The sequence below is a fragment of the Cervus elaphus genome, chromosome 17 (assembly GCF_910594005.1).
Source record: "Cervus elaphus chromosome 17, mCerEla1.1, whole genome shotgun sequence".
In the NCBI taxonomy this organism is placed as follows: domain Eukaryota; kingdom Metazoa; phylum Chordata; class Mammalia; order Artiodactyla; family Cervidae; genus Cervus; species Cervus elaphus.
Window position 1 is genome coordinate 54,602,820 of NC_057831.1, and position 21,574 is coordinate 54,624,393.

At 37.3% G+C, this 21,574-nt stretch overlaps 1 protein-coding gene across 3 annotated transcripts in view; it reads right to left on the bottom strand.

The window, feature by feature from the left end:
- Positions 1–304: 304 nt before the first annotated feature.
- ARAP2 (ArfGAP with RhoGAP domain, ankyrin repeat and PH domain 2) overlaps positions 305–21,574 on the bottom strand; it is a 186,389-nt gene continuing 165,119 nt past the window's right edge. For all 3 annotated transcript variants that reach the window (XM_043871270.1, XM_043871268.1, XM_043871269.1), the window contains 5 exons: positions 20,759–20,841; positions 19,269–19,304; positions 17,349–17,412; positions 10,991–11,125; positions 305–2,782 (listed from right to left, as the gene is read on the bottom strand). In XM_043871270.1, the coding sequence (XP_043727205.1) occupies positions 2,402–2,782; positions 10,991–11,125; positions 17,349–17,412; positions 19,269–19,304; positions 20,759–20,841 (699 nt within the window). In that variant the 3' untranslated portion in view covers positions 305–2,401. The remainder of the gene's footprint in view (positions 2,783–10,990; positions 11,126–17,348; positions 17,413–19,268; positions 19,305–20,758; positions 20,842–21,574) is intronic.

Below are 21,574 nucleotides of genomic sequence, written 5' to 3' on the forward strand. Positions count from 1 at the left end.
CATTAAAAATTATCAAATATAAATCCAACTTAGCAAATAATATAGTTGTATGGACATCATATTTTTGCTTCAATTACTTTTGCTTAATTTTATTAACTTTAGGGCTACAGAAGTGAAAGAGTACCACCAATTTGTTTCTTCATGTCTGCATATATTCATCATTTAAAAGAGAACAATATTCATACCGACATGTTAAAAAACTAACAGTTTGAAGTATATATTGAAAAATTTTTAAAAATGCAATCTATTTATTTATTTTCAAAAGATGAAGGTGGTTAATTTGAAAAAAACAGTCACATTCAGGTGGACTTGAAAAACAATTTTAATTTTTACTCAAAATATATGAGATGTCATCATTAGCCCTTATCTTACACTTGAAAAATGGAGACAGTTGTACAGGAAGGGAAATAGAAGTTATTAGATTTTAAGCTCAAATTTCAAAAGTATTCAAATAAGGCAGGTAAAAAAAAATCCAGATACTGTTCCATTATCCAGCATAATTTTCATGTCCCCTTATTTCATAAAACATAAATATTACCATTTACTAGAAATAATAGTTTTAGTTTTTTTTTTTCTAAACACCATGATTCTTGCTTTATAGCTATGAAGGCTTCCCAGCGGTGCCACCTATTTCATAAACTGACCAGCAGTTTCTCTCTTAAAAAGAAAATTCCAACCTATGTGGATTTAAAGAATAAATATCACATATCCTTGGTAAACTATTTTGTCACCACCAGGTATAAGAGATCAGTATTTTGTAATGAAGAAATTCAGAGCATTTAACAGCATATTACTGCACTATGATGGGACTGAAAAAAGTACGGGCCTTTGTATACTGATAAATTCTGACAAGACACCTGAAAAACAGAGGTGGGGGTAGGAAATGGTAGGAATAAAGCTTGGCTACCTACTAGTAAAATAATTTTGATCAAAACTCACCAGACCTAATACAATTCTAAAGAAACTGATGAAAATGCTACCCCTGCCAACTATAATTTAGATGGTATTGTTTGAGAAAAACAGCCAACCTAGTAGCTGCTCTTTATGTGGAATTAAAAATAGAGGGCTTTGTCATTATTTATTAGGCACAGGAAGAAGATTCCTGCTTTATTAAAAAGAAAAAAAAAAAAAAGATTAGGTTAAAAGGGAACTAGTAGCTCCCAAAAGTATAGTAATTAATCTAACTCCTACCCCCAGATGGCCACATGTTGTACAGTTTCAGTAAATTGCGACTCAGTCTTACTTCAGAAATGAATATACAAAGTAAAACAGTAATAAAAAAACAGTAAAACCCTGTGAGGATGACTGTTGCTCGTACCAGAATGACCAGAGTTCCAGTAAGGAACTCTTTATTTGTTCGTACATAGCAACAGTGCAAGTGGCATCCATGCCCGGTCCCCGATTCATGATCCCTTCAATGCAGTGTAAGTCTCCCCTCGGCAGCCACCTGCAGAGAACTGAAGTGTAGTGAATGGGCTGGTACTGCGTTTGGTTCACTGACACCACGGGAACAGTGGCCAGTGCCTTTATTCATGTGTGTTGGCTGAGTACTAATCTTGGGAAATACGTAGTCCTAGATTATTTTCTTAACAAGCAGTTTCTCATGAACAAGGTCTGGTCAACAGTAACCTAGAATGAATTTCAACCTGACCTCCTTGGCTTTTAGGACGTGTTAATTCTTGGCCTCTTTTTTAAAACCTCAGTGTTGTTTGATAGGCAGCCACTAAAATAAATCCTCCCCCTTTTCAACTCACTTTCCTTTCTTTTCCCTAAGGTTGGACCCTATGTAAACCTAAAAACGTATGATAACTTTAAATACAAGGTTTCTCAAAGTGCAAAATGTGTTACATATAGTTTCATAGGCTTCATTTACACACAGCATTTTATATAATACAGTACAGTTTGCAATTTCTGTTCATAAATTTACACCACTTAACAGACACCTACAGTTGACCCTTGATCAATGTGGGTTTTGAACTGCATGGGTCCACTTATATGTGGATATTTTTAAAAAGTGAGTCCTATAGCACTACATGATCCACAATCAGTTGAACCTACAAATGCAGAGGAATTTCGGATACGGGGGCTGACTATAAATTATACACAAATTAACACACTAACCCCTGCCGCATGTTGTTCAGGGGTCAACTGTACTTCAAAAGGTTGGCCACTCAAAGTAACCCAGTGCCTTCCTACACAAGGTTAACAGAGCCGAACTGTACAAGCTTTGTTCAGATCACAACACAGTGAATCTTACACTTATCGCATATATACAAACATATTAATAGTTTAAAATTGCTCTTTAAATGGTTAAGGATAGCTAAACACATCTCACCCAGCATGAAATAGTTTGGTTTCAGATACTGTACACAATATTTAAAAAAATTATTTGTAGGACAAGTCATTTTATTTCCTTCTGCACCACCTGCTCAGCCTGTACCTCTTTGGGAACAGTTCTTGATCGCTGGAGAACCACGCTAAGCTCTTCGATGACTTTTGGTGGTAACTTATTATTGCAGTCCAAAGTATCTTTGCCATTCCTGTCCTCAGTCTTCCTCAGTGTCTTTAGGCCTTTATGGCCTTTCTGTCGCCCTGGAAAGACCTCAGCCTCTGTGTCCTCCAGACAGTTGAAACTCCGGTGTTTTCTGGTTCGATTTCGAAGTTTCTCGTCCTTCTGCTCCAGGCACTGGGCCACGATGGACGCTTTCTCCTTTAAGGTGCCATCCCCACCTTGGTCACGCTTGGCCCCGAGCCACAGCCTTTCAAGTTCTGCTTTTGCACTCTTGAAATAAAAGAAAACATCTCAGAGGGAAGCAAGATCTGGCCTACTCTGCCTAAAGAATATATGGCACGTAAAAGTTGATGCTGCTTTTATTAGTTTATTTCTATGACTTAGGTTCTAACTTGACTTTTGGCACTAGCAGCAGGTCTGAATTTATAGATGGATCTCAGAGCTACAAAACCAACTGAAATGGAGATCACGGAAATTCATTTTAACAAGCATTTAACATACCACTTCAAAGATGTCTTTCAAGCTAGTTATTCAAATTGACTCCCATTTTAAACTTGCCTCTTTCAATTCACTGCTGCTTGGATGTGTCACATGTTCATGCATCTGTAATTCCTACAGTGCTGTACCCAAAGTACAGAGGAAAACGGGGGTCTCTGTGGCCATAAGTCCAGGAAATACACTTTGTAATAGATCCCTCTTTGAGATTCACAATACATATTAAGGAAGCTGAGAAATACTTTATAAGAAAAAGCTGTTCAACTTACTTTTTTTTTTTTTCTCTCCTCCAAAAATATTTGACTAGTGCAATCTTTCCCCCATATAATGCCTATTAGAATCCTACAGATATTTGTGAAAACACTGAAAGGAATATATAGTTATGTATTAAAACCCACTTTTGTATCAGTGGACTAGAGTACACCCTGTCAACTGTGTCTACAAGCACCAGAAATCCAATGAGACAACCTGCATTGGGACAGAGGTGTGCTTTCATAACCAGTCATCCATGGCATCTTGTGACTGGGCAAGTATTGTCATCCAGAACTCTCATCAGATTCTCAAAGGGGCTTACAACCTAACCAAATGTGAGATAAAAGAACCAACAACAGAGAAGCAAGCATCTCGTGGGTACAGAGCCACGGGGAAAGGCTACGCAAAAAACTGAGTTGGGGCAAGTGGGAAGGCATAAATCGTTTTCCTTTTCACAAGCAAGAGTTGAAGGAATTTCTTCAAAATTCCCTCATAAAAACTGCAAAGCACAGAAGAAATCCAAGGAAAAATTTTTATTGTGTTATAAACGAGAGAAAGATGAAATGAAAATGGTGATGTAACATGAAGAATGGGACTATTTTGCAGATGGCAAGTAGAAGTATGTGTGCTTACTCATTCTTATGACAACGCCAAAAAACTGAACAGCCACTGACAAAAACACACACACACTCTGAAACCTTTAAAAGATACCTACAAAAAAAAATAAAAGATACCTACATCCAAAGACAAAAAGCCACGAGATGGTAGGAAGAGTATAATCATGATAAAATCAAATCTCATATCTACTGGGTGGGTGATCCACAAACTAGAAAATAACTATACCACAGAAGTTCTCCCACAGGAGTAAAAGTCCTGAGCTTCACATGACGCTTTCCAACCAGGGGGTCTGGCAATGGGAAGAGGAGCCCCCAAAGAATCTAGCTTGGAAGGCAACATGTTCTTGGGTTGGAAGAATCAATATTGTTAAAATGACTATACTACCTAAAGCACTGCTGTACTTAAAACAGATGACCTGTATAGCAGAGGGAACTCTGGTCAATATTCTGTAATAACCTAAGTGGGAAAATAATTCGAGAAAGGATAGATACATATGTATGTATAGCTGAATCACTTTACTGTAGACCTGAAACACAATACAGTGAATCAACTATACTCCAACATAAAATAAAAAAATACTACTTTGAATAAAATGGAACTAAGTAGCATAAGCAGTGTTTTGACTAAGGATGTCCAATGTAATGTTCAAAGGGCAACACCTCACCTCTTTATTTTTCTCCGTCGTGCTCTTTCTAGTATTCTAGTAAGCTATTCATACCTCTTGTGATTGTCTGAATGCTGCTGGAAACTCAACACACTGCAAGGAGGGTTTTGTTTTTAGCTTTTGTTTGATTTGTTCACTAATAAGTGAACTTATCACAGTGGCTGCAGATGGGAAATTACCAATAAATATTTTCTGAATAAGGGATGAAGAAAGGTTAAAAAAATTCAAATGTGTAATATTTTACCATATTCTGTTTTATCATATTCTGTTTTATCTTCCTAAAGTCCAGCAGACTGGGACATAATTTTACAATTTGGAATTTTCTGATAAGCTCATGATTATACATCTCAGAGAAATACTTCTACTCTAAACCTGAGAAGAAGAAATAGTTAGTTGTTTAGGTTTATCTACCTTAATTCCAAAGTTTCATTAGAATAGGTTAGAATGGCTCAACAGCCATGTGAATGTAATTAATGAATTGTGCATGTAAACTGCTTAAAATGGAAAATGTATTTTATCACAGTACAAAAAGAAAAATGAGAGAGGATTAATAAAAATGATGGCTATTTAAACATAGGGATGTGATGGGGAGTTTATAAATCAATATGAATCTTATTAAAAGTTTCACTTGGTATCTACTACTCAGGAAAATCAAGGATCAATATAGAGTGGTTTTATATATCATAATGGCAGTTCTCTTTTCAACTATTGGCAGAGAGACATGGGGATTCTGATGTAGTAATTTAGAGGCCAATTATGGGCTTCTCAGGTGGTGCTAGGGGTGAAGAACCCACTTGCAAATGCAGGAGACATAAGAGATATGGGTTCGATCCCTGGGTAGGGAAAATCCCCTGGAGGAGGGCATGGCAACCCACTCCAGTATTCTTGCGGGGAGAATCCCCATGGACAGAGGAGCCTGGCGGGCTACAGTCCATAGAGTCGCATAGTTGGAAACGACTGAACTGACTTAGCATGCACTAGTCATCTAGTCTCTTCAATACAATCATCCTGTTCTGTATCCATTTTACTTTTATACTTTCCCTTATACTACCTATAGATGACAATATACTACTATAGATGACAAGAGTGAACATCAACATTCTAGGAATCAGTGAACTAAAATGGACTGGAATGGGTGAATTTAACTCAGATGACCATTATATCTACTCCTGTGGGCAGGAATCCCTTAGAAGAAATGGAGTAGCCATCATGGTCAACGAAAGAGTCCAAAATGCAGTACTAGATGCAATCTCAAAAATGACAAAATGATCTCCATTTGTTTCCAAGGCAAACCATTCAATATCATGGTAATCCAAGTCTATGCCTCGATCAGTAACGCTGAAGAAGCTGAACTGTTCTATGAAGATCTACAAGACCTTCTAGAACTAACACCCAAAAAAGATGTCCTGTTCATTATAGAGGACTGGAATGCAAAAGTAGGAGTCAAGAAACACCTGGAGTAACAGGCAAATTTGGCCTTGGAATGAAGCAGGACAAAGGCTAATAGAGTTTTGCCAAAAGAACACACTGGTCATAGCAAACACCCTCTTCCAACAACACAAGAGAAGACTCTACACATGGACATCACCAGACGGTCAACACCGAAATCAGTTTGATTATATTCTTTGCAGCCAAAGATGGAGAAGCTCTATACAGTCAGCACAAACAAGACCAGGAGCTGACTGTGGCTTGGGTCATGAACTCCTTATTGCCAAATTCAGACTGAAATTGAAGAAAGTGGAGAAAACCACTAGACCATTCAGGTATGACCTAAATCAAATCCCTTATGACTATACAGTGGAAGTGAGAAATAGATTTAAGGGATGGATCTGATAGACAGAATACCTGATGAACTGTGGATGGAGGTTCGTGACATTGTACAGGAGACAGGAATCAAGACCATCCCCAAGAAAAAGAAATGCAAAAAAGCAAAATGGCTGAGGAGGACATACAAATAGCTGTGAAAAGAAGGGAAGCAAAAAGCAAAGGAGAAAAGGAAAGATATTCCCATTTGAATGCAGAGTTCGAAAGAATAGCAAGGAAAGACAAGAAAGCCTTCCTCAGTGATCAATGCAAAGAAATAGAGGAAAACAATAGAATGGGTAAGACTAGAGATCTCTTTGAGAAAATTAGAGATACCAAGGGAACATTTCATGCAAAGATGGGCTCAATAAAGGACAGGAATGGTAAGGACCTAACAGAAGCATAAGATATTAAGACAACGTGGCAAGAATACACAGAAGAACTGTACAAAAAAGATCTTCATGACCCAGATAATCACGATGGTGTGATCACATAGAGCCAGATATCCTGGAATGTGAAGTCAAGTGGGCCTTAGAAAGCATCTCTATGAACAAAGCTAGTGGAGGTGACGGAATTCCAGTTGAGCAGTTTCAAATCCTTTTAAGGTAATGCTGTGAAAGTGCTGCACTCAATATGCCAGCAAATTTGGGAAACTCAGCAGTGGCCATAGGACTGGAAAAGGTCAGTGTTCATTCCAATCCCAAAGACAGGCAATGCCAAAGAATGCTCAAACTACTGCACAATTGCGCTCATCTCACATGCTAGTAAAGTAATGCTTAAAATCCAGGCTTCAGCAACATGTGAACCGTGAATTCAGATGTTCAAGCTGGTTTTAGAAAAGGCAGAGGAACCAGAGATCAGATTGCCAACATCCACTGGATCATCAAAAAAGCAAGAGAGTTCCAGAAAAACATCTATTTCTGCTTTATTGTCTATGCCAAAGCCTTTGACTGTGTGGATCATAATAAACTGTGGAAAATTCTGAAAGAGATGGGAATACCAGGCCACCTGATCTGCCTCTTGAGAAACCTATATGCAGGTCAGGAAGCAACAGAACTGGACATGGAACAACAGACTGGTTCCAAAAAGGAAAAGGAGTACATCAAGGCTGTATATTGTTACCCTGCTTATTTAACTTATATGCAGAGTACATCATGAGAAACGCTGGGCTGGAAGAAGCACAAGCTTAAATTAAGATTGCCAGGAGAAATATGAATAACCTCAGATATGCAGGTGACACCACCCTTATGGCAGAAAGTGAAGAAGAACTAAAGAGCCTCTTGATGAAACTGAAAGAGGAAAGTGAAAAAGTTTGCTTAAAGCTCAACATTCAGAAAACTAAGATCATGGCATCTGGTCCCATCACTTCACGGGAAATAGATGGGGAAACAGTGGCTGACTTTATTATTCTGGGCTCCAAAATCACTGCAGATGGTGATTGCAGCCATGAAATTAAAAGACGCTTGCTCCTTGGAAGAAAAGTTATGACCAACCTAGACAGCATATTAAAAAGCAGAGACATGACTTTGTCAACAGAGGCCCATCTAGTCAAGGCTATGGTTTTTCCAGTGGTCATGTATGGATGTGAGAGTTGGACTATATAGAAAGCTGAGCGCCAAAGAATTGATGCTTTTGAACTGTGGTGTTGGAGAAGACTTTTGAGAGTCTCCTGGACTGCAAGGAGATCGAACCAGTCCATCCTAAAGGAGATCAGTCCTGGGTGGTCACTGGAAGGGCTGAAGCTGAAGCTGAAACCCCAATACTTTGGCCACCTGACGCGAAGAGCTAACTCATTGGAAGAGACCCTGATGCTGGGAAAGATTGAGGGCAGGAGGAGAAGGGGACGACAGAAGATGAGGTGGTTGGATGGCATCACTGACTCGATGGACATGGGTTTGGGTGGACTCTGGGAGTTGGTGATGGACAGGGAGACCTGGAGTGCTGCGGTTCATGGGGTCACAAAGAGTCAGACACAACTGAGCAACTGAACTGAACTATATTACCTTATTGAAATTTCCATTGTGCTATTCATCAGGTACCTCATTTCTGTGACTAACTTCTTTACTCCTCAATATCTCTTGACTATTTCCTGTTGCTGTAACTGAAGTCCATGTCATTCTTGAGCATACCAATTTAGCGCATACACATTCATTAATACATATAATGTTAAAATTTCAAGTAAAACTATGATATTAAAGTAAATAATATAACTTTATATGAAGGTGGGGAGGGGTGGTGAAGTGAATTGATAAAAATCAAGAGGATGTGAAAGTGAGTGCTTTGTATGATGATATGGTATGTGGAGTGCCATGTGTGTTGTGGGGAAAAAGGCATCCTTTATGTGCTTCACTGTCCTTAAGGTATTAATAATTCAAAAAGAAATACTGATAAACTATGAAATTAGGAAAGCAAGAGGTGGCTTGGTCCAGAGGATGCCAGTTTATGTCAGAGAAAGCTGTTTGAATGGAAATGAGGATCTGAAATGGAGTTCATCTCCCAGCAGAGAGAATACTACCCTATGTAGTAAGGGCTTTTTATTATCCCTAGGAGCTTACAGATAAAAGCTGAGCACAATGTAGACAAGTTAAGAAGGAACCCAAGAAGTAGGAGGGCCGATCATCGGTATCATTTAGCTTGTGTGTTCTTAAGCACTGTTTGCCTCTTCATGTATGATTTGTCAACAACCTACTTCCTCTAACTCACTACTAATTTACTCAATTAATTTTAGAAGTTACTGCCTCCAGGAAGCCTTCCTTGCTTGGAGGGGAGGTATTCTCATACAACTTTTAAATGAACCTCTTGAAAGCAAGACAGCTCATGAAATGGGAAGTCACCAAATGCACCAATCTGTCAACAATTTTAGAAGCAATTTTCTTGACTATATCCATTGACTGACTTTAGACTGTATATTAAGCTAGCTAGTAATATTGTCATTTATTAATACACTACCTATTTACATAAGCTCAATAAAAAATACTTTATTTGGTTCATGTGAAAACTTGCAATTTTAATTTTTCTTTTTTTAAACTTTAATGGTTTTCAGTGAAAAACATTACCAAATAAAACTTATACCAATTAAAACATTATTTATCACTGAAAAACATCAAACATTTAAAATTTTTCTTTGTCAAATTTGTTTAATTCCCACACTTACGAAAAAGCTTGCTTTAGGTTTACTAACATTTTCTAGAAATTAATATTTCATAAAATTGTTTTCAAAACCTTTGAAATCAATTTGGTTATAGCTTTTGTTCATCAGTTTTCTGATCTCAAGAATGTTAAAAAAAATTGCCTCTGAAATTCTGGATTTGAGGTTAAGTTACAAACAATTGTGTATTCAGTCATCTCAATTCTATACTGGATACTGGTTAACATATTTTGATCCTAAAATTTACTTTTGCTTTGCTCCATAATTGATCCTGAGGCAATGTCAGGAGAAGCTACGGTCACAGCAGGGCATATCTATTCCCTACATTTCTATGTCCCCTAAACTGGGTTCCCAAACATGACTCTTAAAATGAAGATTCTAGATTATTTGAGGAATCCACAGTTCTGCAAAGCAGTTTATTAGGAAGAAAAACCTTTTAAGTGCAGAATGGCAGAAGGGACAAGCTCCTGAGTTTTTGCTGTCTTAATTCTTCCCTTTGATTACATCAGCACAGAAGGCAACAAAGTAAATAAACCATTATTTTCAAAGCTTTTATCTTTTAGAGAAAAGGGATAGTACAGTGGGATAAATGTTTAAGGAAATAAAGTGATGGAAAAACACTTTTTAAAAATCTGATCACTAAAATGGCTTTTGTCTCTCAAAAGTTATTCCTGTTACACTTGAAACTAACACAACTTTGTAAATCAACTATATTGCAATAAAACTTAAAAAAGTTATTCTTGTTTGGAAGGCAAGAAACTCATACAGCTTAATGCCAAATCTGGGCTCTAAGAAGAAACAACAATGTCTTTTGCGTGCTTTTCTTCTTCTTTTGAAAGACTCATTTAATGTTCTGAAATGCACATTAGCTGCAAATTGTCTAGTGAGTTTCGAGATGTACAGCGTGTGTCTTTGTCTGAATCAAGACCATTGCTACTTATGTTCACCCTACCCTTCAAAGTGAAAAGGAAAACATAGTTTTCGTGAAAGATGCCAAATCTTTATTGATGCTCAAGGGTCGTCCTGCCCCTGCCATTCCTTAAATTAACTGAGCTACCCCATGGGTTCCCAAACCACTGGAATTTGATTGTGTTACTGCTAAGTCTTGTTACCATGGCTCCCGACATATTCTGCTCTGGGCTCATTGTAAGGAGGTTACAAGTGTACTTGTAAGGCTAATTTGAGACTGATTTTTTACCACCAGAAACTTCTGTATACATATTTAACATTCTTGGCCACTTTAGGGATAAAAAAAATCTAAGTGGTATCATGCATATTTAATTGAGTGATCAATAACATTATTAAAATTACTTTTATTTAAGTTAACAAAATATAAAACCTCAAAGAGTGGCATAGGATTATTCATACAGTTTCTTGATGGATGTGATTTTTCCTGTGCTCTTGAAACCAATGAGGTAACTGATGCCTTTAACCACATTAAGACATAAGAAAACACATGTTATTATGACTGATGTAAAAACAAACCTCCTAATCTTACCTCAATCTCTCTCCGGGCTTGCGTTGCATTTCTGTCATGCTGGATGGGAATCAGAGGCAAACCTCCAATTTTGGGATTTTTGGTTATAGAACGTTTTCGTTCCTTTCCAGCTGGTGGCCATATATCATTTTCATGCTGTGGAAACACAATTTCTTGCTGTGGGTGTGTGACTTTATTATGTGGTCCACCAAGTTTACAGTCACTGGGCTCCCTTCCCATCTATCCAAGTCAGGTGATCTGCTTTTCATGAGAAGGTTGTTTGTAATTATGATGTTGATTCTCGTGGTAGCACCGCTTGAGGACGTAAAACTCTTAAGTGAACTGAGCTTTGAGGTCTCAGTTCAATTTCTAAGCTTCAGAAATATGCGTTCTGTACTACTTATCAAACCAAAAGGGGGAAAATATTTACAGAAACCAGTAAATCTCTTTGTAGAAGAAAAATAATATACCTGTCTACATTTCTAGGCCCTGTAATCAAAATGACTACACATTCATTTTCTCTTGCCACTGAAGATAACTTTCAGTGTCAAAATAATTTGACATTATATATACCCTCAAGTCAACCTAAGGCATGGCTAGCAGAAAAATTATCTTTATTTTATGACCTTTTGAAAAATGTTTCTTTTTCACCTAATTGAATTCCTAAGAAATGTTACCTTGTACACAAACATTTCTACTGAAAATCATTGTACAACAGAGAGTGTGACGTTATTTGTGCTCAAAGTGTTGACTACATATTCTGGCCAGTGAGCAATTATAGATATGACTGGAAAAAAGGTAATTTTGCAAAGGGGGTAAACACCCATGGGTAAAAATATAAGCTCTTGAATGATAAATCCTTAAGATACACATACAAAAGAAAAATCTTTTAAAGACTTTTTATACTCCTCAGGGTAGATTAATTTTTAGAAGCTGGGAGAGACAAATCGATTTTCAGACAGCAATCTATGAAAGAAATACAAAATATCAACCACACACAATGAGAAGTTTACAGATGTTATGATGAAATGAAAACCATCTGGTAAACCATATAGCTAAATGCCTACTCATTCTTTTCCTCTACTCAAGACTGAACAGAGTCGTATTCTTATGTTGCAATTAGTATTTTAATGTCGTGTTTTATAGCAAAAGAACTATTTCAACAAACTTTATACTCACTATAAAACAGCAGCTAAGTTATATTGAAGGGCATTCTGCTACACTGTGCTTACCAATACACAAATATTATCTCATCCCGTCCGTAAGGATCCTACAGTGTATGTCCTGTCATTAGCAGTTATTGCCTTGGCATCAAATCTACCCTTGAGTGTCAGTGGAGTGCTTACTTTGGTTCAGCAAATCTGCAATGGTTATGCAATATTTCAATCAGAAAGTTATAAGTTTCATATTTTTATATCACAGTCTTAAACTCAGTAAAACAACTCATATTACAGAATTGGGACATTCCCAACATGTAAAGCTGGGAAAAAATGGATGGGAAGGAATTAGGTAACCCTATGAATGAAGGCCTAGGCTTTTACTGACTGGTATATAGTATATGTATTAAATGGTATTGCAAGAAATCTAAGAGCAAATGTAGTTTCTAAACACACTATTTTTTTTCTGACATGATATATATATATATATATATAATGCTGTGAATACTGGCTAATTAGTTCTCACTGGATTGATCCAAGAGGTAGCAATATTTTTCCCACCATAAATCTTAAGACATAAGTAATATGTTCTGATAACATTTATAGTTATGTATAAGTGACTTCAAAAAATCATCTTTCATGGAGCATACAGATGAGGATCTCATTATTATAACCAGTGATCACACCCTCAAATCTTCATTCCTGCCTCTAACTGTCTTTTATAATTTTCCTCCATGGCTTTACTGAGGTATAATTGACAAATAAAAGATGTTTAAAGTGTACGGCATGATGACTACATGCATACACTGTGAAAGGATTCACCCCATCGAGTTAACCAACACATTCATCACCTCACATATATGTATTTACCCCAACCCCCCAACTGCCTTTTTGGTTAGAATATTTGAGTTCTATTCTCTTAGAACATTTAAGTTTTATAATACAGTGTTATGAACGGCACCCACCATGTCACCTATTAGATCCTCAGATTTTATTCATCATGTATCCAAAAGTATATACCCTTTCACCAACCTTACTCCCTACCCCCCACACATCCCCTGGCCATCACTGTCATATTCTATGAGTTTGACTTTTATATGGGATACCATGCAATAATTGTCTGGCTTAATTCATTTAGCATAATGCCTTCCAGGTTCATTCATATTGTCCCAAATGATAGATTTCCTTTTTTAGGGCTGAATAATATTTCAATATATATATATGTATGAATACACATTTTCTTTATCCATTCATCCATCCATAGGTTATTCCCATACCATGCCTATGGTGAATAATGCTGCCATTAACAAGGTTTTGCCTCTCAATTTCTGACCTTGGCATCTTTCCAGATAACTTAGTTTAGCTTCATTCACTCTGAATATACCTTAGACTTCTTCAGACCTTCTATCCATTCTACTTTTCACATTTTTCCCCACTTCTTTTACAGTCTGGCTTAGGTTTAATGGTCAATCAGTATACTCACATCCTTATAAATCAAGGCTGGGCTGCTTCTCCTATCACACTTGCCTGATAAAACCCCAAGGATAGTAAAACCCAATTCTACTTACTCTGTGGGTACCTCCAAATTGATGGAAGCAAAAAAAGAACAGATCAGTCTGGAGATTCATCTCACTTTAAACTTATCCTAAAATTTCAAGTGAGCCTTCAGCACTCCCTGGACTTTCTACTATAGTACAACTAGCTTCCTCACTCTCTGAAGGTAATTTCTCACCTTTTATTTTGTCTCTGTATATGTAATATCCCTCCCAGACTCACATGTGGTGACCTCACTGATATAATTGAAAAATTATTAGTAATCATTCAATTTCATTTTCCCACCATGAGATGTACCAATCTCTCTGCATCTCTAGCCATATAAACAAGGCTTCCTTCCCTTCCAATAACTATTTCCTCTGATTATAAATAACTCTTCCCCAGTCATATCTATAATTGCATAGTGGGCCAGAATATATAGTCAATAATCCGAGAACAAATATGTCACACACTCTGTTGTATAATGAATTTTTTCTGCAGTGATGAACACATGCACTTGATCACATTGCTTCCCATCTGCTCAAGGCCCCTGCTGCTTTAATATTCTCTCCTCTGATTCCTTGATAGAATTCTCTGCACCTATCACCTGGTTTTCCTGCTTTCTCAAAGCTACTCATTTCTTTTGCTCAATTTTTCTCTTCTGTTTGACCTTTAAAGTTTGGGATGTCCTAGGGCTTATTTGTCTGTCCTTCCTCTCTTGCTACAGCCCTCCTCTCTCCAATTTTGTATTCTAATTCTCTCTGTATATTCTCTCTCTCATCTCACTGGATCCTCTCATGGCATTTAATATAATCCAAATGCTGACTTCTGTCAAATTTACATTTCAGCCCCAAAGTTTTGCCTGAATTTTTGATCCATACATCTAAACCTGCTATTCAGCGTATACACTTGTATGTCTAATGCACATCTCAAATTTCATGTGGCCCAAATTGAACTCTGTCTTCTTCTGTACTTCTGATAATATCACTTACATTCACCAGTTGCCAGAGGCCAAACAACTAGGACTCTTCATTTCTACTACTCTCAAACTGTACTCTCAAACTGTATAGCTGATCAATTTTTAAGACTTACTGGCTCCACCTTCAAATATTCCTGAATCTGAATATGTCTTACCAGACCCCCCGATACCTAATCTGAGCTGCTGTCTTCTTCTACATGGCTATTCTTCCTGCTTCCATCTTTGACCCCTAAAGTGCAGCTCAGCAAAGGAACCATAATTACTTTTTTCCCGTAATAAGAGCTGATTATATCTTTCCCTTGTTTCCCACTAAAACTCCTAAACTGGGTCTACGTCATCTGTCCCCTGCCTTCCTCATCTCTTATGTCCTCTCCAAGATAGGCTTTCCTGATGTTCATGGAATAAGTCAAGATTATGTCCTTGCTGGCCCCACCCCCTGGAATGGTCTGACTGTCCTGCATACTTGGCTTCCTTATTTCACACAGGTCTCCGCACACCTGTCAGCTACTCACAAAGGTGTCCCCTGAGACTCCTTCTCAGTTAATGTCCTCCTTACGTCAGTCACACTGGTTTTCCTTTCCCTAGCTTATTTTTTTATTTTACCACACTAATATCTATTTGAAATTTTACCTGATTATTCTCTTTACTAGTTTAGAATACTAACTTGAGCATGTACCTTGTAAGATGTACTGGATCCCGTGATGCAGATAAACATGTAGTTCTAGTAAGATTGAGTCCTTCCTGTCATGGGGTTTACATTTTAGTAGGAAAGACAGACATAAGAAACTTAAATACACAAATGCTTTTTAGTTAGTATTACAATGTTCAAGTCCAGGATGCTGAGGGTTCCTATAGCTCTAAGGTCTAATTGTTCTGAAGGTCAGAGAAGTTTTTTTCTGAGGATGTGACAGACAAGCTGAAGACTTTTGTTGAGGCAGGGGTGGGAGTGGGGATGGATATTAGAAAAGTATCTGGGCACCAGAAAGAACTCATTGTTCACTGTTGGGTTTCGTGTGTGTGTATTAACATATATATTAACGTTTGCTACATTCCTGTCTCTTTCCCCATGGAGGTGAACCATTAAATCCTCAAATCCAAAAGGACCTTTGTGTTTACCTTAGTCCTAAGAAGTGGAATGAACTGAAGAAATATAATTGGACTGAGTCTCTGGGGCCAGCAAGGCAAGGAGAAATAAGTTGGTGGTGAGAGCAACCTCGGTTTCCTGGCTATTTACACCTTGATTTTCAACTACAGCATCTAATGACTTCAGTCATAAAAACGAAAACATCAATTCAGTTGTGCCATAACCAGATACTGTAACAGTTTTAGACTCTGTGGTTCTAATTTTACTATTACTTCAAGCCTTCTTTCTTTAAGGTAGGACTTGAATATCTAAATTTTTAAACAGTCACAAAAAAAAGAAAAGGCTCTAAAAAGCTAGCCACTGGACTTTTTCTGGAAATGTATTCCCAGGTAGTAGTAGTAGGGTCAGGCTGAGAAAAGCAGTGTTTATTAACCACTGGAAAGGTTAATAAATTAAATGAACAGAGAAAATGGTTTTCAAAACAAATAAGGACAAGATTTGAGGGTGAATTAACTTCTCACTTGTAAGAGAAACAGGGAAGCACACCCTTGGTAATAAAGAGTGGCAACTTAATCGTTACCAGTGAATTTCAATGCTGGAGAAGCGCTGCTGGGAGTCTGGCCAGACAAGGTTGGGGAAGAAACCAGTCCTATTAACGGGACTATCTTATCCTTCACTGCAGGAGTGAGTCCTCCAGTAGGGAGGAGACTAAATGGGGAACTGAGGGTAAGTGTTGGCCTCTGGGTTAAACCACTAACTAAATGTATGGTCCTAAGCATCATGGAGCCTTTTGTAAACTTTTGTTGTCTTATCTATAAGCAGCGTCATGTACAATTCATCGTGAGGAAAATACATGAATTACACAGTATGTATTAAAGAAATGTAGGTTCCCATCCTTGTTTTAGAAAAAGCAGGAGCACATGGGGAGAACAGGAAGGAAAAGAGCAAATAAGATCATCTATACCATTTTTCTAGATGATCTTATTTGTAAAGCAGAAATAGAGAGGCAGACACAGAAGAAATACATGGATACCACGGGGGAGATGAGGGTGGGCTGGAGCGGCATGGGAGGAATTAAGAGATTGGGATTGACGCATATGCATGGGTTTACTGTGTGTAGAGGAGATAACTAATGAGAACATCCTGGATGGCACAGGGGACTCCACTCAATGCACTGCGGGGCCTGAATGGGCAGGGAGCCCAAGAGGGGGAAAGTGCATGTATGGCAATTAACTCTGCTATAGTGGAGACTAGCACACATTGTAAAGCAACTATCCTCTAATAAAATTGGGAAAAATGAACAGAACACATTTTCTAAACACAGATCCAGTGGGACTCTGAAGGACAAGAGCTCAGCAAGACCCTCTTTCTTATTCCACCATCTTGAAGCCAGACGCCACCCCAAGCTAAGGAGCCGCTGGCTGGGGAAAAAAGATGCCTCAAGAGCTAACTCTATCTTATAGAGTAGTGGGTAAATCTGGGTCCTCGTGTATTTAAAAAATCATGAATGAGAAAATAAAAGTATACACAAAAGACTCATTAAAATTCTTTGAAAACTACCACCACACTAACATTTCCTATAAACAGTTGTCACACTTTACTAGATAGTTGAAATAGGTATCATACCTGGGCAATAAAGATATTGGCCATCCACTCCGTTTGAGTTTGTGAACTCTCACAACACAGGTGCCTGTAAGACAAGGTTTATAAAATATATAATTCAAAAGGACAAAGGAATTTTCCAGTGTATTTATTTGGCAAGTAAGTGATTAAGTGATCAGAAATCTCTCTGGGTTTCTCCCAATTAATGACATAATGCAATCAAAATGGAAGTATTTCAGTACAAGTTGCTTCTGCTATCAAAACAGTAGTATAAATATGCTAGTTTAACCAAAATATAGCTAAAGGCTTTGATAACTGCCGAAAAATGATAAGCAGTATTTTTTGGAAATGCAGAAAGGTCAATGTCATTTATTTTTTCAGGTACATGATGGTAAAAGATGTTTTCCCCCAGAAACTGAGCCTAAGAAGAAAAAATGTGTATATTTTCTTAAGAGCAGATTTTTTAGACAGTCACAGTCCATGTGATTATAAATATTAATACCCAACAAGACTCCTGAAAAATGAGCTAAATAAAAAAAAACCACTGCATGTCCAGTAACATTGATTCAGCAACCTACTGAAAACCTATGCAAAACAGAGGTCTTGCCTTCAAGTTTCACATAGTCTATTAGGAAAGGCAGGAATGTAAACAAACTATAACAAGTGAGGGGAAAAAAATGCAAAGTTGAACATAAACACAGAAACAGCACAATTGGGGATGAGGTGGGAAATCTTGCTAACTGACGTTAGAATTTCAAAGTAGTTATTTTTATACCCTTATTAATAATTTAGAAAAATGTTAGAATGAAACGTCTAAAAATAATCCTTGCTTCTGCCATTAGATTCTCATGAAGACAGTATCCTTTCCTATTGCCATGTCCAAGAAAACTGTTCCTTCTACAAATCATGTTAGTTATGGATCCACCAGCACAAAATACCATAGATGTAAAGAAGAAATAAATGGATTAGAAAGGAGAGTTATCTGATAAGACTTTCTCCCTCATTTCAGCTATGGTTTGAATAAAAAGTGACAGCTGAGTCTGCCAGATCAGCAGGAAGAAGATAAAAGGGATGAGGGAAGGGGAGCATACACTATGGAAGAAGGTATAGTGAAGACAGCACGGATATTAAACATATGATATGAAGCAGCAAGGCACGTATAGTGAATTAAAAACAGATTGTTTTATCATTAAGTAAAAATGTGGGAAAGTCACGGGAGATACATATTAAAGGACTTAGTATGCTGTGCCAACAACCCTATACTTTACTCTACTTTTTAGGATTCACAGATGAGTTAAAGCAGAAAAGAAATATGATACATTTTAGAAAATCTCTTCAGTGCTGGGTGGAGAATGTGCTGGAAACAAAAATCAAAGTCAGAGGCATGAAGAGCACTTAGGACTCCTGGACTGATCCAGGCAGCTGGATGAAGGATCCAAAGATAGAGGGTATGGAGGGATCAGAGAATTAAGAGGCAGATTAGACACACGGAGATGGGGGAGAAGGAGACATCTAGTCCAATCTCTGAGAGTGGCTAGATCCTGGTGACATCAATGGAAAGAAGTACTCTACAGAAAGAACTGGTTTGAAGCCAAGGTCTTTTCTTTAAATTTGAGTTTTAGAGAGTTCTTATCCTTAATTTAAAACTGAATTTTGTCTGCTTATCCCTTAAAACCAGAGATTCCACATTTATATAATAACTAGTAAGAAATCATGTGTAGTTTTTCTTGAAGTGTTGGCAAATAAGATACATGAGACTTAAATAGACCTAAACCCTGAAGCAAATCTCGTATTCTCTTTTTATGCTCAAGGTATTTAGAAAAGAGTTTAACTTCACTTAAAAGAAATGTTTCTTGTCTCTAGATCTATCTGTCAAATAATAACATTATTTACTGTTGTTATCATCAATATATCAAATCCAAAATCTGTTAGCTGTTAACTTACCAGTGATGTTTCTCAGAATATGCTGTCAATCCCCAGCTGCATCATATGGGGGGAAAAAGAAACAAATATACATATTAAAAATGATCCATTTTACAAGATAATACACAGGATGAAATTTTAAGGAGGTAATATTTAATGGTGGGAAAGCATAACAGAATTGACACACACAAGTGATGATTCGCTGGGTATGATACATCTAGAGATAAATGATGGATATTGAGGGATTTGGCTATAAAATTATAGATATGTTGAAAGAACACAGGGGGAAAGGGTCTCATGATGTTATGAGGCAGTGGGGATATTCTGGGCTGAGTAAGGACAGATGTCTAGAAAAATGGCCAAAATAAAATACACATACTGACTTATTGATATTGTGAGAAATTTGAAAGAATGTACTAGTCACAACACAGATACATGTGCTGGGCTAAGAAATTAAGCACAGAGGCAAAAGTGAGTACATTTTCAGTAATACAATCTGAAATCATATACAGTTCATTAAAATGATGTTTCATGATATTAAAAGTATTAGTACAAACTTTAATTAGCTAATCAAAGTAATCCATGATGAATAAGTATGGTATAACTCAAATGCTGGGTTGGTTCAAGTGCTAGTGAGAAGCATGATGTTTAAAGAGTGCACTTTCTACCACCCATGTGCTGTGAGTTTATTACCAAGTTCAGTAAAACAAAGAGGGCAAATTATAGATCCAGGACCAAGATGTCCTAAAAGCAACAAATATCATATATTAATGCATATGTATGGAATCTAGAAAAACAGTATTGATGAACCTGTTTATGAAGAAGAAATGGAGACACAGATGTAGAGAATGGACCAGTGGACACAGCAGGGGAAGGAAAGACAGAATGAGGAAGTAATATTAACATATATACACTATCATGTGAAAAATAGATAACTAGTGGGAAGCTGCTATGTAACACAATGAGCCCAGCCTGGAACTCTCTGACAGCCTAGAGGCATAGCATGGGAAAAGGAAATATATATATATATATATATATATATATGTATTAATATACAAAAACAAATATATATATGTATTTCTGATTCACGTTGATATATGGCAGAAACCCCCACAACATTGTAAAGCAATTATCCACCAGTGGGGAAAAAAAAAAGCCAAGAAGGATGGAGGGCAGCATTTTTCTTCCTCTGGGTAGACTGACAGACTGGAATATTCTGTGACTGAGCAGAGAATGGGATGTGGAAAAACCCATGTACTTCCCAGTCCTGAGGGCCTTCTGGGGATTTCTCGTTCTACACAGAGGAGATGCAGTTCCCCAGGAGCTTGACTTGAGTGGAAACATCATCATCTCTCCATATCCACCCACCCAGGTCCCCTGCCACATGTTCGTGGCAACTTAAGGAATCTAAAGCTTAGCTTATAAAGAGTCAGACTAATGCCATTGATCCCTAAATCCTTGGACAGGTTTTCCTGTAACTTTTTCAACAGCTCTGCCCTTCCAAACTTTACCTTGTTGGAGGCTTCATCTTCTTTTTCACTCCAAGATAAAACTTCACAGAACTGAGAGAAAACATTTTATCAGGTTTGCTACTCTGTAAAGGAAAACAAAATAATTTGTAATTAAACAGATTTTATAAATGTCCTGTTATTTTCCTTGAGTATTAAGAATAGAATTTAGAATGTTTAGTTTCACAAATGTTTCATGAATGTCATACCAAATTTTTGGTAAATGAAGATTGTGTTGGTTGCAATGTTGTAAATTTAAATAAATGATCCTGGATATATATATGATTATATATGTGTGCATATGTATGTACAAACACACACAGTAATTCCTTATTCAAAACACTTGGGACTTATGAGAACTGATGATAGTTTTTTTTTCATATTTAAAAAATACATATGCAGTATATTTTGTTAACTCCACAATATCATCAGTGTTGCCTGGGGTAGCACCACCCTATATTCAAATAGATTCATATTTCTCTACAAAAATGCATGAAGTTTCATATAATGTGAATAAGTAAAGGCCATAAGTATTGTTATGGTCTGAATGTTCATATCACCCCCAAAATGAAATATAATCCACAGCATGAAGGTATTTGGAGGTGATGGTTTTGGGTGGTGAATAAAGTCATGAGATTAACTCTCTTTTCACCCCGTGAGGATATGAGAAGTGGGCAGTCTACAATCCGGAAGAAGATTCTAACTAGAACCTGACCACACTGGCACCCTAATCTCAGGCCCTCGGCCTCTGGAACTGGAGAAATAAATTTCTATTTTTATAAGCCACCCAGTCTATGGTAGTTAGCCTGAACAAAGACA